General features: G+C 48.1%; 1 protein-coding gene across 1 annotated transcript in view; it reads right to left on the bottom strand.

Annotated features, from left to right (window-relative positions):
• Nucleotides 1-1,886: 1,886 nt before the first annotated feature.
• LOC103617802 (ubiquitin-associated protein 2) overlaps nucleotides 1,887-13,311 on the bottom strand; it is a gene marked incomplete at its 5' end in the record, with an annotated part of 103,260 nt that continues 91,835 nt past the window's right edge. Inside the window, 5 exons of the mRNA XM_017737465.1 lie at nucleotides 1,887-2,043; nucleotides 3,524-3,715; nucleotides 4,441-4,508; nucleotides 6,629-6,736; nucleotides 6,820-6,919. Coding sequence (XP_017592954.1) covers nucleotides 1,951-2,043; nucleotides 3,524-3,715; nucleotides 4,441-4,508; nucleotides 6,629-6,736; nucleotides 6,820-6,919 — 561 coding nt within the window. The remainder of the gene's footprint in view (nucleotides 2,044-3,523; nucleotides 3,716-4,440; nucleotides 4,509-6,628; nucleotides 6,737-6,819; nucleotides 6,920-13,311) is intronic.

Raw genomic sequence — 13,311 nt, 5'->3', positions numbered from 1 at the left:
CTCCTGCCGTGTTCCCTCTCCAAAGAAGCCAGCTAGCTAGCCCAGCAAGCAGCTCTTTTCCTGATCCCGAAGTCGCTTCTGTGACGGGCAGAAGTAACGCAGCTGGACTCCCTCTGACCTGGGGCACGCCAGAGTTAGTGCTTCGAGGACCAAACCCTGTGTTAATGCTGCCCTGCACTGGACAAACCTGGCTGCCTCTTGTGCAGAGTGGTTGGGGTTTTTCTTTTGGGGGGGGTTGTTGTTGGGATTTTTTTTTCTCCATTTCCTTGATGGCCAAGTGCAGCAGAGCAACCTTGGTTCTACCATCATTGTGGAACAGAGAGAGGAAATTGGTGCAGAAGAGCCCTGGTGGAGCTAACAATAATGAAAGGGGAAAACATCCTGTTTAGGCTTGCCAGGGGAGGGAAGGGAGGCAGTAAGTCTCCAGCCTGCAGAAACAGATTGCTGTAACCCCAATGCAGGACTGAGCACTTTGCCTTATTGAACCTCACCACAGACCTTCCTCCTGATGGAGGCCATGGACTTCATGGGCAAAGCAAGGAAGGACAGTGCTGCTGTGCTCCCTCCTTACCACTCCCAGCTGCTCCACAGGGCCTTAGAGAGCACAACATCAGAGGACAGCAAATGCAGAAACATGATGCTTGTGGTAGAAGTCAGGGTGCTGCCCAGAATCCCAGCCCAATGCAGCTGCCTATGAGCTCCCAGTACCAAGGTGTGCTCCCCTGCAGACCCATGTCCTGCTCTTACCCTCCCAGCAGGAGGGGGTAGAAAGGGATAGGCTGTAAAAGCAAAACTGCTTGAGGCCTTTGAAAATGCAGACAAACACTAGTGATATGCTCAAATATTTATTAGGTGGAGGGAGGGGTAAGAAGAAATAAAACTCCTAAAACATTCACCGCACTGGTGCAGGACAAGAAGGGCTAGGAGTTGCCTCCAGGCTCTTGTTTTAGAAAAAAGTGGGGAGGGACAGGTGAAGCTTCCATCAAGTAGCTGTCTTTTCTGGGCAGGGTGGCTTGAGGCAAAAGAGGTACAAAACACAGATTATACTTTCATTTAAGAAACCACTACATAGGTTTTGCCTCTAATGATGGAAAGGAAGTTGCAGGACCCACTTAACCATCCAAAGTCTCTTGCTAGAGAAACAAAAAAACCCCAACCCAATACCAAAACACACAATCACCCCTCGCTCCAAAAAAAACCCCCAAACAAACAAAAAAACACAAACAAAACAAAGGCCTTTATTATTAAAAAAAGTGAAAAATAAAAAGGTGAGACTGCAGCTCAGGGCCACAGTGAACAAACTGCCCACAAGAGTTCATCTTCCACAGCAGGAAGGAATGAGGAGATGAAAGAAAGAGGAAGATCCACAAAACTTTTTTTTTCCCTTCTCCCAGCCCCTTTTTAATCTCTTTAAAGTAACAGCTATATTGGGGGCTGAGGGCAGAAATCAAACCAACAGGACACATCTTGATTCTTTTTTAATTTTTTTTTGGGGGGGGGGGAGGCAGGTCTCCTTATTTGCCTGAATTTAGAACTGCATTAAATAAATGGGCTCCAGCTTAAAAAAAAAAAAATGGCACAGTTTGTCTTTTGACAGAGTTATAAAGCTTAAAAAAAAAAGGAAGGATGCTCTGGTGCAGATGAGAAATTCATAATAAGTTTCCCTATGAAGAAAATAAAACAGGCTGCAAGATGCAGAAAACCACATTTAGCCTCTATTACATTTACAAATACATACATAAATATATTACATACAACAGCAACTTCAAGAGGAAGCAGGCAAGTCACACTGAGAATGGCTGCCTGGCTGCAGTTCTCCCCACACAGACGTTCGGCTGAGCAGTAATTTCTCCTAATAATTCTAGGAATGGGGGTCAGCTTTTATCTTTTTCTCTTTTTTTTTGTTTGCCTCCTCTCCTTTCATTCTCTCCCCCCTCCCCAGTTTTGGATTTAGTTTGTCCAGTATTGAGAAGTGCCATAGGTTTTGGTAGCCTGAGACTTTTGCTGCATGGTGCTGGGCTGATTGCGTTGGCCAGATCCACCCTAGAAATCAGAAAGAAAGGAAACATGAGGACCAACACTCCCAGGAAGACAAGCCTGTCTGTACATCAGCAGAAGAGCTCCCACCAACACAGCGACGCTCCCCCCTGGATGGATCTGTTTCTGCTCTGCAACATCTCTGCATCCTGCAATCCAGGACAGTCACAGAGAAACCAAGCAGAAGAGCAGGGACACACCATGGCACCACCTCCAACTCAGGTTCAAGGACAAGGAAGAAAAGGAGCAGGACTGGGGACAACAAAGGAACTCTCCCAAGGTGAACAGAAGCAGTGCACCAGCCAAAGACGACACACATTCAGAAAGAGAAGTAATTTCGTATTTCTGGATTCTAAGGCAGAACACTTTTTCGGGGAACATTTATAGTAAGGAAACACATGGGCTGGTAAAACCAAATCAGAAATTTGAACCAACATGCAACCTACAAGGGGATGATTTTCCCCCCAGAATTACAGTACAAGTGTTCACGTCTTGCTCTCCTGCCACAGCCAGGGGACATCAATGCTTGCCTCAGCTTCACACCTCACAGCCCATCTCTCCATGCCCCATATCAGGATGGCCTCTTCACAGAATCACAGCCTAGCTGAGGCTGGCAGGGACCTCTCAAGGTTTCTTGCCAAATCCTTCTGCTCAAGCAGGGTCATCTAGAGCTAGTTGTTCAGGACTATGTCCAGACAGCTCCAGGGATGGAAACTCCACAACCTCCCTAGGCAACCTGTGCCAGTGCTTGGTCGCTATCCCAGTAAAAAAGTGTTTCCTGATGTTCAGAGGGAACCTCCTGTGTTTCAGCCTGTGCCCATTGCCTCTGGTCCTGTCACTGGGAACCACTGAAAAGAGCCTGGCTCCATCTTCTTTGCACCTTCCCTTCAGGTACTTTATATATATTGATGAGATCTCCCCTGAGCCTTCTCCTCTCCAGGATGAACAGTCCCAGCTCTCTCAGCCTTTACTGATAAAAGATGATCCAGTCCTTTCATCATCCTTGTGGCCCTTTGTTGGACTCTCCAATACATCCATGTTTGTCTTGTACTGGGGAGCCCAGAACTGGACATGGGACTTACCAGTGCTGAGCAAAGGGGAAGGATCACCTCCCTTAACCTGCTGGTAGCACTCCTGCTAATGCAGCCCAGAATGCCTTTGCAGCAAGGGCATAGTACTGGCTCATGGTTAACTTGGTGTTCACCAGGATGCCCAGGGCCTATTCTGCCAAGCTGCTTTGGCCCCCAGCATATATTGGTGCATGGGGTTGTTTCTCCCCAGGAGCAGGACTTGGCATTTCCCCTTGCTGAACTTCATGAGATTCCCTCCCCAAGCTGGCCAACAGCATTGAGTCTGTCAGTCTACAATTGCTGTCAAGGCCCCTTCCCAATGAGCAAAGAAAAAAACAGAAGGAAGCAAAAACCCCCAAGACCTTGCTAGGAATCTGCCCTCAGGCACACTGAAGATGCAGAAGGGGCTGACTCACCTGCCCATCTTGCTGAAGGTGGTGATGCAGCATCTGGGAATGAGACTGCTGATGCGCAGGGAGGATATGGAGAAATGGGGCTGGAGCATAACCTGGGGCAGCACCAGGGTTCAGGGGCCCAGTCGATCCAAGAGCAGAGGGTAGGCTAAAAGAAGGTGGTGTGCCAGCATGGAATCCCTGCTTGTCAAATGTCTGCACAGGAGGCGAGGGGGACAGCATCAGAGACTAGTGTGAGCAGCCCCATGGTGACCAAACAAGAACAAGAGTGGCCCAAACACATATCACCTGAAACTTTCATCAACCTCACAGAGCAAGCCAAGTTACACCTGCAAGCACTTCAGCAGATGAATTTCAGCTCCTTTTCTCATTCATTCTTCTGAGCTAATGACTCCAACATTTTATTTTTATTTCCACAGCTACTATGCTCCTTTTTTCCCTGACCTCTTTTTATTCAGTTGGACATGGTATGGCAGCAGCTGCCTGAAATCAGTCCTTCACATATTATGGGGGCTCAGGCTGGAATTACAAAAGCAGAAGAACCACTTGCAATAAGATTTTTCTCCCCCTGACCAAAGCTCAACCCAGCCTCTTGACTCACTTGCTTTGGGGGATATTTTGACCAAAAACATTAGTGCCATCACACTTCATTTGCACCCAGGACACAGCACATGTAAGGCAGCATGGGCAGTGTAGAGTGCCCACACCTATGCCAGCAGCTGCCATCAGGAGCTGACATGGCAGAAGCAGCAGGACAGAGGGTGACACTCCTCTCCAACAGCAAACAGCCAGCATAAGAAATGCCACAGCCTGTTGACCCTGAGAACCAACTGGCTTGAGAATGACCCTAACCTCCTCCACAAGGGGAGCCATCGGTCTGGCCTCAAGACCACAGGGGAGGAGAGTCCAGCATTGCTCACCTGAGTCTTGTTATAGACTGAGCCACTGATATCAGGCACACCCGTGTTACTTGAGGTCACGGAAACACCTGGAAAACAAAAAACCAGCCACCAATGGGAAAGTCAACCATCACCTAGCATGAGCCCCATGCTTTGCTCCTAGAACCTCTGGCAGCCTCAGTGGATGTACCTTTGTCTGCAACTACTGCACCCCACACCCTGATGCTGCTGCTGGCCCACCTGGTGGGGTTCTCCATGCTGTCCGACCCACAGCACTGCATATGGGAACAGAAAAAATGGTTTGGTTCCTCACTCGCACTGCAAAGCAGGAAAACAGTCCACTGGGATAAATCACCCACATTCACAACCCAGTGGTTACCACTTGGATTCGAATGCACTTCACCAGGCAGCAGTTGGCTGCACCAAACACTCATTTAAGCTCACAAAAAGACAGCTTTCCCCTAGGATAAGGGGTGCATTTGGCTCTACTGTAGCATTCAACAGCTTTCCAGTAGTGCACTGGGCAATGAGATTCAGCATCTGCTACACATTTGAACCCTTGTCCTTTTACATCCTTGTCTTGGGGTGACTTTATGATGTGTATCCCCTATCGCCGCTCTATGCCCAGACATGATTCCTGTGCCTTTCTGTGTCTTTAAAACTGGGTGCGAGAGAAAGAAAAAAAAGCCAGACGAACTTTTCAAAGCAGTTTTGTGCTCCAAGGTCACTACTCCTCTTCGTGCTTCTAGGGCGGCAAGAGCAGAGGAAGCACCCTTCCTTTTTTTTTTTCTGAGTTTTTTGGCTCTTTCTCAGGAGAGAAACAGAGAGTTAAAATTCTTTGCTGTTTAGTCAGCTCACTAGCTCAGGCAAGAACTTTCCTTGGACTGTTCTGCTCCAGTCCAGATCACCAGCACCGGGAGGCCCATGCCACAGCCTGGAGGGGCCACACTCCAGCTCCGGAGAGAGAACAGCCACACCTACAGAAGGACTTTGAATTTTACCAGGTTCTCTCCACAGTGAGAGGTTTTATTATTTAGCATTATTCTTTTCCATTGTGCATTGTGTCTGTTAAATAAATAGTTTTTTCTTTCACTTTCCTCCGAGGAAAATTTTTTTTCCCGACCCTGGTGGGGGAGGGGTGGCTGTAACCTGCCTTCTGTCAGAGGATGTTCAAATTCGGACATTCGTCTGAATTTGTCTCAAAGCAGCCCAATCCTGCAGAAGGGTGAGGTCTGCAATGCTCCTCTGCCCAGAGAAAATTAATATCACTGATTCAGGCTGCCTTCCATCTAGACAGTCTGGTGCCATATCAGGCTCAGGAACACTCACCAGCAAGTTGATTTTCAAACCAGCCACTTATTCAGTTTTATAAAGACTGTCTCTAATCATTTCACTTGGATCAGAATAAAATTAGCTGTTCCTTTGGCCAGTGAATCAGACGACTGGGCTCAGAGGGTGTGTACTGCTCTATGGTTGTTCCCTTCCTAGGACATTGCTCCTTTTTGGATTGCTCCTCTACAGATGAGAGCATGATTAGCTCTTGGCTGAAGACAGCATTTCAAATGCACAGCAAATGCTTGGTACTTGCTTAAGTCCAAGGATGAACTAGTTAGTGCTAAGCAGCTAAGTATACACTTCTCAGGTCTAACCAGCATGTGCAGAATAAAGCTTTCACATGAGCTGTATAAATTCTTCAGCCTTTACAGTCACAAAGGAAACATTTTCAGGCACAAAAGAAGGTGATGAGTTACAGGGTGTACAGGCAGAAGCCAAACAGCCCAGAGATGTGTGAAGTGCCCTGTTCAACCCTAACACACGGCTATCTCAAGTGCCTACCAAGAAATCCAATTTAGTCTTTATTTGGCAGAGGACAATTTCAGCAACAGCATCCAACTGCTTAGGCTTCAAAAACACGGCACTGTTGCAGGATCACTATATTCTTCAGCAAAGAAAACTTTGGCAAACAGCTTACCATTTCTCCCATATGTATAATTGTGGACAAAGCTGCACATGCCACACAAATCCTTATGCAAAGTTCAGCTGTGAAGTTTAGAAGGAACGTTTGGGCCATTAAAAAAGCATTTTGTATACGTGAGATGGACAGCTTGGATCGTGACCCTGTTTAGAGCTGGCTGCTGTGTTGACTGCACAGCACTGGGAGTTGGCCCTACTAAATCCCACTCAAGAGCAATCTCATGTTTCATGTTACCTTTCCCAGGTCCAGTGCCAGCAGATTTGTTTTGTGCTTGAGATGACCCACTGTAGCCTCCTTTGCTGTAATCTCCAGCTGCTGTTCCCTGTGTTAAGTCATCATAGCCTGCCGGTGTGTACAAGACAAGGTGTTACAGTGAGCAAGCAGCTCTGCAGATACACACGTGAAAAGCGCAGTGGTAAGCATACCTGCTCCATAGCCATGCTGCCCATAGCCACTCGCTTGCTGAAAAGGAGTTGGCGTGGTGTTCAGGTTGACTCCATGCTGTTTAGCAGATGCTGGAGGTACCTGGACAAAAGAAGGAAACAAAAGACTGTTAACCAGAGAATGGCACACAAAACACAAGCTCCCTCTGCCATCTAGTGGAGAAGGCACCTTCACCTTGTGGGAAATTCAATCTGGAGTTGGGAGCACTGGGCTGACATGGGACATGGCACTCACACTTGCAGAAGTAAATTGCTGTAGTAGCTTTATGCAAACTCCAAGTTTTCTGCCAGAGCTACCCCCCTGATTGCAGCACAACCCTCTCTCAAAACAGGCTGCATATTTCTTTAGAATCATACAGGTTAGAAAAGACCTCCAAGATCAAGTCCAACCTTCAACTGAACACCACCTTGTCAACTGAACCATGACACTAAGTGTCACGGTCACTAATTTCTTGAATGCATCCAGGGATGGTGACTCCACCACCTCCCTAGGCAGTCCATTCCAATGCTTATCAACCCTTTCTGTGAAGAAATTCTTCCTTATGTCCAACCTGAACCGCCTCTGGCACAGCTTGAGGCTATTTCCTCTTGTCCTGACCCTTGCTCCCTGGGAGCAGAGCCTGACTCCCACCTAGCTGCACTCTACTGTCAGGGAGTTATAGAGAGCAAGAAGGTCCCCCCTGAGCCTCCTTTTCTCCAGGCTAAACACCCATAGCTCCCTCAACAGCTCCTCATAGGACTTATTCTCTAGACCCTTCTCCAGCTCCATTGCCCTTCTCTGGACACACTTCAGCACCTCAATGTCTTTCTTGTAGTGAGGAGCCAAAAATTCAACACAGGATTCGATGTGTGGTCTCACCAGTGCCCAGTACAGGGGAATGATCACTGCCCTGGTCCTGCTGGCCACACTATTGCTGATACAGCCCAGGATGCCATTGAGATTCTTGACAACCTGGGCACTATGGCAGGGCATACACCCCCTCTCCCCACCACAGGTGACTGGTGCAGATAGAAGAGATGACCCAGGTGGGCAAGGCCCAGCAGGTATCATCTCCTGGCACCAAAAGGTCTGCCAGCCTAACCAACACCTTGGTATGGAAAGCAGACGTGGGAAGAGATAAAAGAAAAAAACATAGGTGACCAAAAGGCCTGCTTTACACTATAAAAGTACTACAAATTATCACAGAGGCAGAAGCCTTCTACACACGTGCCCTGAAAGAGTGCAAGACTTCTTCCCAGAGTCTGAACCCAGATTCCATGGTTACTTTCCTGGGAATTGAGGGAAAGGATTTCGATGTGTGTTCCATCAGGAATTGGATGGTAAGAAACATTGGATCATAAGTTATATTATTTCTTCGCTAGCTGCAAAATTGATGGCACCTTTAACCCCGCGTGTAATACTAGTTGTCTCTTTTTGTCTTATTCCTGTGTAGTAATAGTCTGTCTTAAGTCTTATGTCTGTTAGTTTCGTGTCTATTAAATAAATAATTCATTCTATAATAGACTGAATCAGCCATTGTTAAAGAACTTGCAAATGAGAGTAGGTCTTGGGGTGCTGGCTGCCTCAATAAAGCTACTGCCTGCTGCCAGAGGCCTGGGCAAAAGACAGGGACTTATTTAAACCCCCACATCCATTCATAACAGGCAAAAACTGCCTCATGTTCCGCTGGCTGTTGACCAGCACCCCCTGGTCCTTTTCCGCTGGGCCACTTTCCAACCACTCTGCCCCCAGCCTGCAGTGCTGCAGAGGGTTGGTGTGACCTAAGTGCAAGACCTGGTGCATGGCCTTGTTGAATCTCTTTCATACATTGACTGTAAAAACCAAATTGTCACCCACAGAATCTAATGAAACACCAACTCCTGCCCGAATCTGTTTCATAAGACACAGTCCTACAGGGCCCTAAAATAGTCATCTACCCTTCTGCTTGGAGCATCCCTCTTCCCAAATAACATTTTCCCTCCTGACACTCCCTGCTCTCTGACTTAATCCAGTCTCCTCCATCCTCAAAAGGATTTCCTAGGCATTCTCAGCTCTCTGACAGCTTTGGATCTCCCTTTGACTATCTGGAAGGCACTACAGGCTTTCAGGAACACCAAGTCCATGAGCTGCAGCTGTCTGCTGTTTACAGTAACCTGCACAGGAATCCATGAGCTCTGGCCTTTTAAACTTCCCATTTTCTTGAGGAAGACAGCAGCTATTTTCTCATGCTTGCATGTTTTTGCAGATCCCTTACAGACTGGGAAAGATGACTACTCTGCTGTAATGAGACCCCACCTGGAGTACCATATCCACCAGCACAAGAAAGACCTGTTAGACCAGGTCTAGAGGAGGGCCATGAAAATGATCAGAGGACTGGAGCACCTCTCCTTTGAAAAAGGTCTGAGAGAGTTGGGGCTGTTTAGCCTGAAGAAGAGAAGGCTCCAGGAATACCTTATTGTGTGTACTAGTTTGAAAGCAAACCAATGAGAGACTCCAAGTCAGAACTACAATTTAATAGGAAAATTATAATAGATGCAATAGTACAGAAACACTGACAGAGTACAACCCGACACCCTGTCGGTCAGGGTGGTGGTAGCAGTCCAATTAAATGGTGGCTGCAATCCTGTTGAAGTGACAGATGTGGTTCTGTTGAAGTGGTGATCCTATAGAAGGGTCTGGTTTTCCTCTGAATGTCCAGTGTTAGCTCTTGTCCTCTGGGAATCCAGTAGGTAAAGGCTGACTGTGGTGTTCCAAACCTCAGGTAGGAATGCTTGGTTCCTCCCCCTAGGTGGAGCATCTCACAATGGGATGACGTAATTTTATGAGTCATGTAGTGAGGCTGGATGGCCGAAACACTGCTCCACCCATTTTAACAGCTCATCAGAAAGTAATGCAGATGGTGGTAGAATACATACTTTGGTTACACCTTACACTGTAACCTAAGAAATTATCCACCCCCTATTCTATACCATCTACATAACACCCAAATCAATCCCCTCCTTTGTCTCTACTCATATACATATATATATAATGAAACATTACACACAGTTCTCACTTAAAAATAGGTCCTCTTGTGGTACACAAAGGGTTTCCCCATCTTTTTGCATTACCCACCAAGTGTAACCAGGTCCTTGAGCAAAAACAATCCCACGGATGGGTTTGCCTTTGCCTGAGGTGGGACTAATCCAAACAGTCTTTCCTAAAATACCTTTCATGTGTACCACAGGGACTCCATCCACTCCATCCACTGTGTGCAAGGGTTCAGACTGGGTAGGACCAGCTGGATTGATGGGCCCTTGGATATTGACCATCCAGGTGGCCTTTGCTAAACTCACTTCCCAATTTTTGAAGGTCCCCCCACCAAGCGCCTTCAGGGTTGTCTTAAGTAGTCCATTGCACTGTTCAACTTTCCTGCTGCTGGTGCATGGTAGGGGATATGATATATCCATTCGATACCATGTTCTCTGGCCCAAGTGTTTATAAGGTTATTCTTGAAATGAGTCCCATTGTCCGACTCGATTCTCTCAGGGGTGCCGTGTCTCCACAGGACTTGCTTTTCCAGGCCCAGGATGGTGTTCCGGGCAGTAGCATGAGGCACAGGGTAGGTCTCCAACCATCCAGTGGTGGCTTCCACCATGGTCAGCACATAGTGCTTGCTTTGGCAGGTTTGGGGAAGGGTGATGTAGTCAACTTGCCAGGCTTCCCCATACCTATACTTCGACCATCGTCCACCGTACCACAAAGGCTTCACCCACTTGGTCTGCTTGATCGCACCACAGGTCTCACAGTCGGGGATGACCTGTGAGATGCTGTCCATAGTAAGGTCCACCCCTTGGTCACAAGCCCATCTGTACATTCCATCTCTTCCCTGATGACCAGAGGAATCATGGGCCCAATGAGCTAGGAATAATTCTCCCTTGTGCTGCCAGTCCAGATCCACCTGTGATACTTTCACCTTGGCAGCTCCATCCACCTGCTCATTGTTGTGATGCTCTTCATTAGCCCAACTCTTGGGTACGTGTGCATCCATGTGTCGAACCTTCACGGTCAGCCTCTACTTGGGCGGCGATTTCCTGCCAAATCTCAGTGGCCCAGATGGGTTTCCCTCTGTGCTGCCAGTTGGCCTTTCTCCAGCGATCCAGCCATCCCCACAGAGCATTAGCTACCATCCATGAGTCGGTGTAGAGATAGAGCCTCGGCCACTTCTCTCGTTCGGCAATATCAAAGCCAGGACTTGATCCACCTTGTCCCTTGGTAGCTTGTGCAACTCATCATGTGGGACTCCATACTGCAGCTTTCCATTTCTGGTTAGCGCCTACAGTTCGGCAGGAACCGTCAGTGAAGAGGGCATATCGTCTTTCAGTCTCCAGTAGCTCGTTATATGGTGGGGCTTCCTTGGCATGTGTCACTTACTCCTCCCCTTCTTCAGAGGATAATCCAAAAGTCTCACCTTCAGGCCAGTTTATTATGATTTCCAGAATCCCAGGGCAATTAGGATGTCCTATTCGGGCTCGCTGTGTGATCAACGCAATCCACTTGGCTCCATGTGGCGTCGGTGGCATGATATGTGGAAGGAACCTTTCCCTTGAACATCCAACCCAGCATTGGTAGTTGAGGTGCCAGAAGCAGCTGTGCTTTGGTGCCAATTACTTCCAAGGCAGCTCGAACCCCTTCATAAGCCGCAAAAATCTTTCTCGGCTGGAGTATAGTTGGCCTCAGAGCCTTTGTATCCCTGACTCCAGAACCCAAACGGTCGTCCTCGAGTCTCTCCAGGTCCCTTCTGCCAAAGGCTCCAGGAAGGACCATTCTCCCCAGCTGCAGTGTAGAGCACATTCTTCACATCCTGCCCCGTTCTGACTGGCCCAAGGGTTACTGCATGGGCAATCTCCTGCTTAATTTGTTTGAACGCCTGTTGTTCAGGGCCCCACTGGAAATCATTTCTCTTTTGTGTCACGAGATAAAGAGGGCTTACAATCATGCTGTACTCTGGGATATGCATCCACCAAAAGCCCATGTCTCCTAGAAAAGCCTGGGTTTCCTTCTTGTTGGTAGGTGGGAACATAGCGGTGATCTTGTTGATTACCTCTGTCAGGATCTGGCGATGTCCATCTTGCCACTTGACTCCTAGAAACTGAATTTCATGAGCAGGTCCCTTAACCTTACTTCGCTTAATGGCAAAACCAGCTTTCAGAAGAAACTGGATAATCTTCTCTCCTTTCTCAAAGACTTCCCCTCCTGTGTTCCCCCATACAATACTGTCATCTATATACTGTAGATGTTCCAGAGACTCGCCCTTTTCCAGTGCAGTCTGGATCAGTCCATGGCAAATGGTGGCACTGTGCTTCCACCCCTGGGGCAGCTGGTTCCAGTTGTATTGCACACTCCTCCAGGTGAAGGCAAACTGAGGCCTGCACTCTGGTGCCAAAGGAATGGAGAAAAAGCCATTGGCAATATTGATGGTTGTGTACCACTTTGCTGCCTTGGATTCCAGCTCGTCATGTCCGGCACAGCGGCGCTCAATGGTGGCGTGACCTCATTCAGGCCACGGTAGTCCACCATCAGCCTCCATTCTCCACTGGACTTACGCACTGGCCATATAGAGCTGTTAAAGGGTGAACGAACCTTGCTGACTACCCCTTGGCTCTCCAGTTTACGAATCATCTCATGGATGGGAATCACAGTCTCTGTTGGTGCAATATTGCCGATGGTGCACTGTTGCTGTGGCGATTGGTACCCGTTGATCTTCAACTCTCAGCAGTCCCACAGCAGAGGGGTCATCTGAGAGGCCAGGCAAGGTATTCAGTTGTCTGATGCTTTCTGTCTCTAAAGCAGCTATCCCAAAAGCCCAATGATGTCCTTTTGGGTCTTTCCCAGTCACAATGGGGTTTTTCTGCCACTCATTCCCAGTTAAACTCACTTCAGCTTCCAGTACAGTCAGCTGCTGGGATCCTCCTGTCACCCCAAAAATAGAAATGGGTTCCGCTCCCAAATACCTTGATGGCATCAGAGTACATTGAGCACCGGTCTCAACTAAAGCCATGTATTTTTGTGGGTCAGACATGCCAGGCCATCGGATCCACACAGGCCAAAAGACCTGACTGTCCCTTTCCTCTACCTGGCTAGAGGCAGGGCCCCTCTATTCCTGGTCTTGGTACACATTGCTCCCCTCCGGTGAATATGCTCCTGAGGTCCCTTCAAGAGAATCAGTTATATTATCATTCCTATACTGTCTGGAGTTCTGTGCGCAAGAGACCGGAGCAGCATTGACTCTAGATGAGCTTCTTGAGGTTGTTGTCCCCCTTTAGTTCACATACCCGGGCTGCTAAGGAGGAGGTGGGTTTTCCATCCCACTTCCTCATGTCTTCTCCATGCTCCTGAAGAAGAAACCAGAGCTTATCTTGTGGAGTGTATCCTCTCTCCCTGGTTGGGGGATGCCAGTTCCTAATGGCAGAGACTCTTTTTGTTTCTGGAGACATGGCGTGCAGCTCTTTCTT

This window comes from Corvus brachyrhynchos, unplaced genomic scaffold (genome assembly GCF_000691975.1).
Source record: "Corvus brachyrhynchos isolate BGI_N302 unplaced genomic scaffold, ASM69197v1 scaffold186, whole genome shotgun sequence".
Lineage (NCBI taxonomy): Eukaryota > Metazoa > Chordata > Aves > Passeriformes > Corvidae > Corvus > Corvus brachyrhynchos.
Note: the sequence above shows the minus strand (reverse complement) of the source record. Positions and strands in the feature narration are given on the sequence as shown.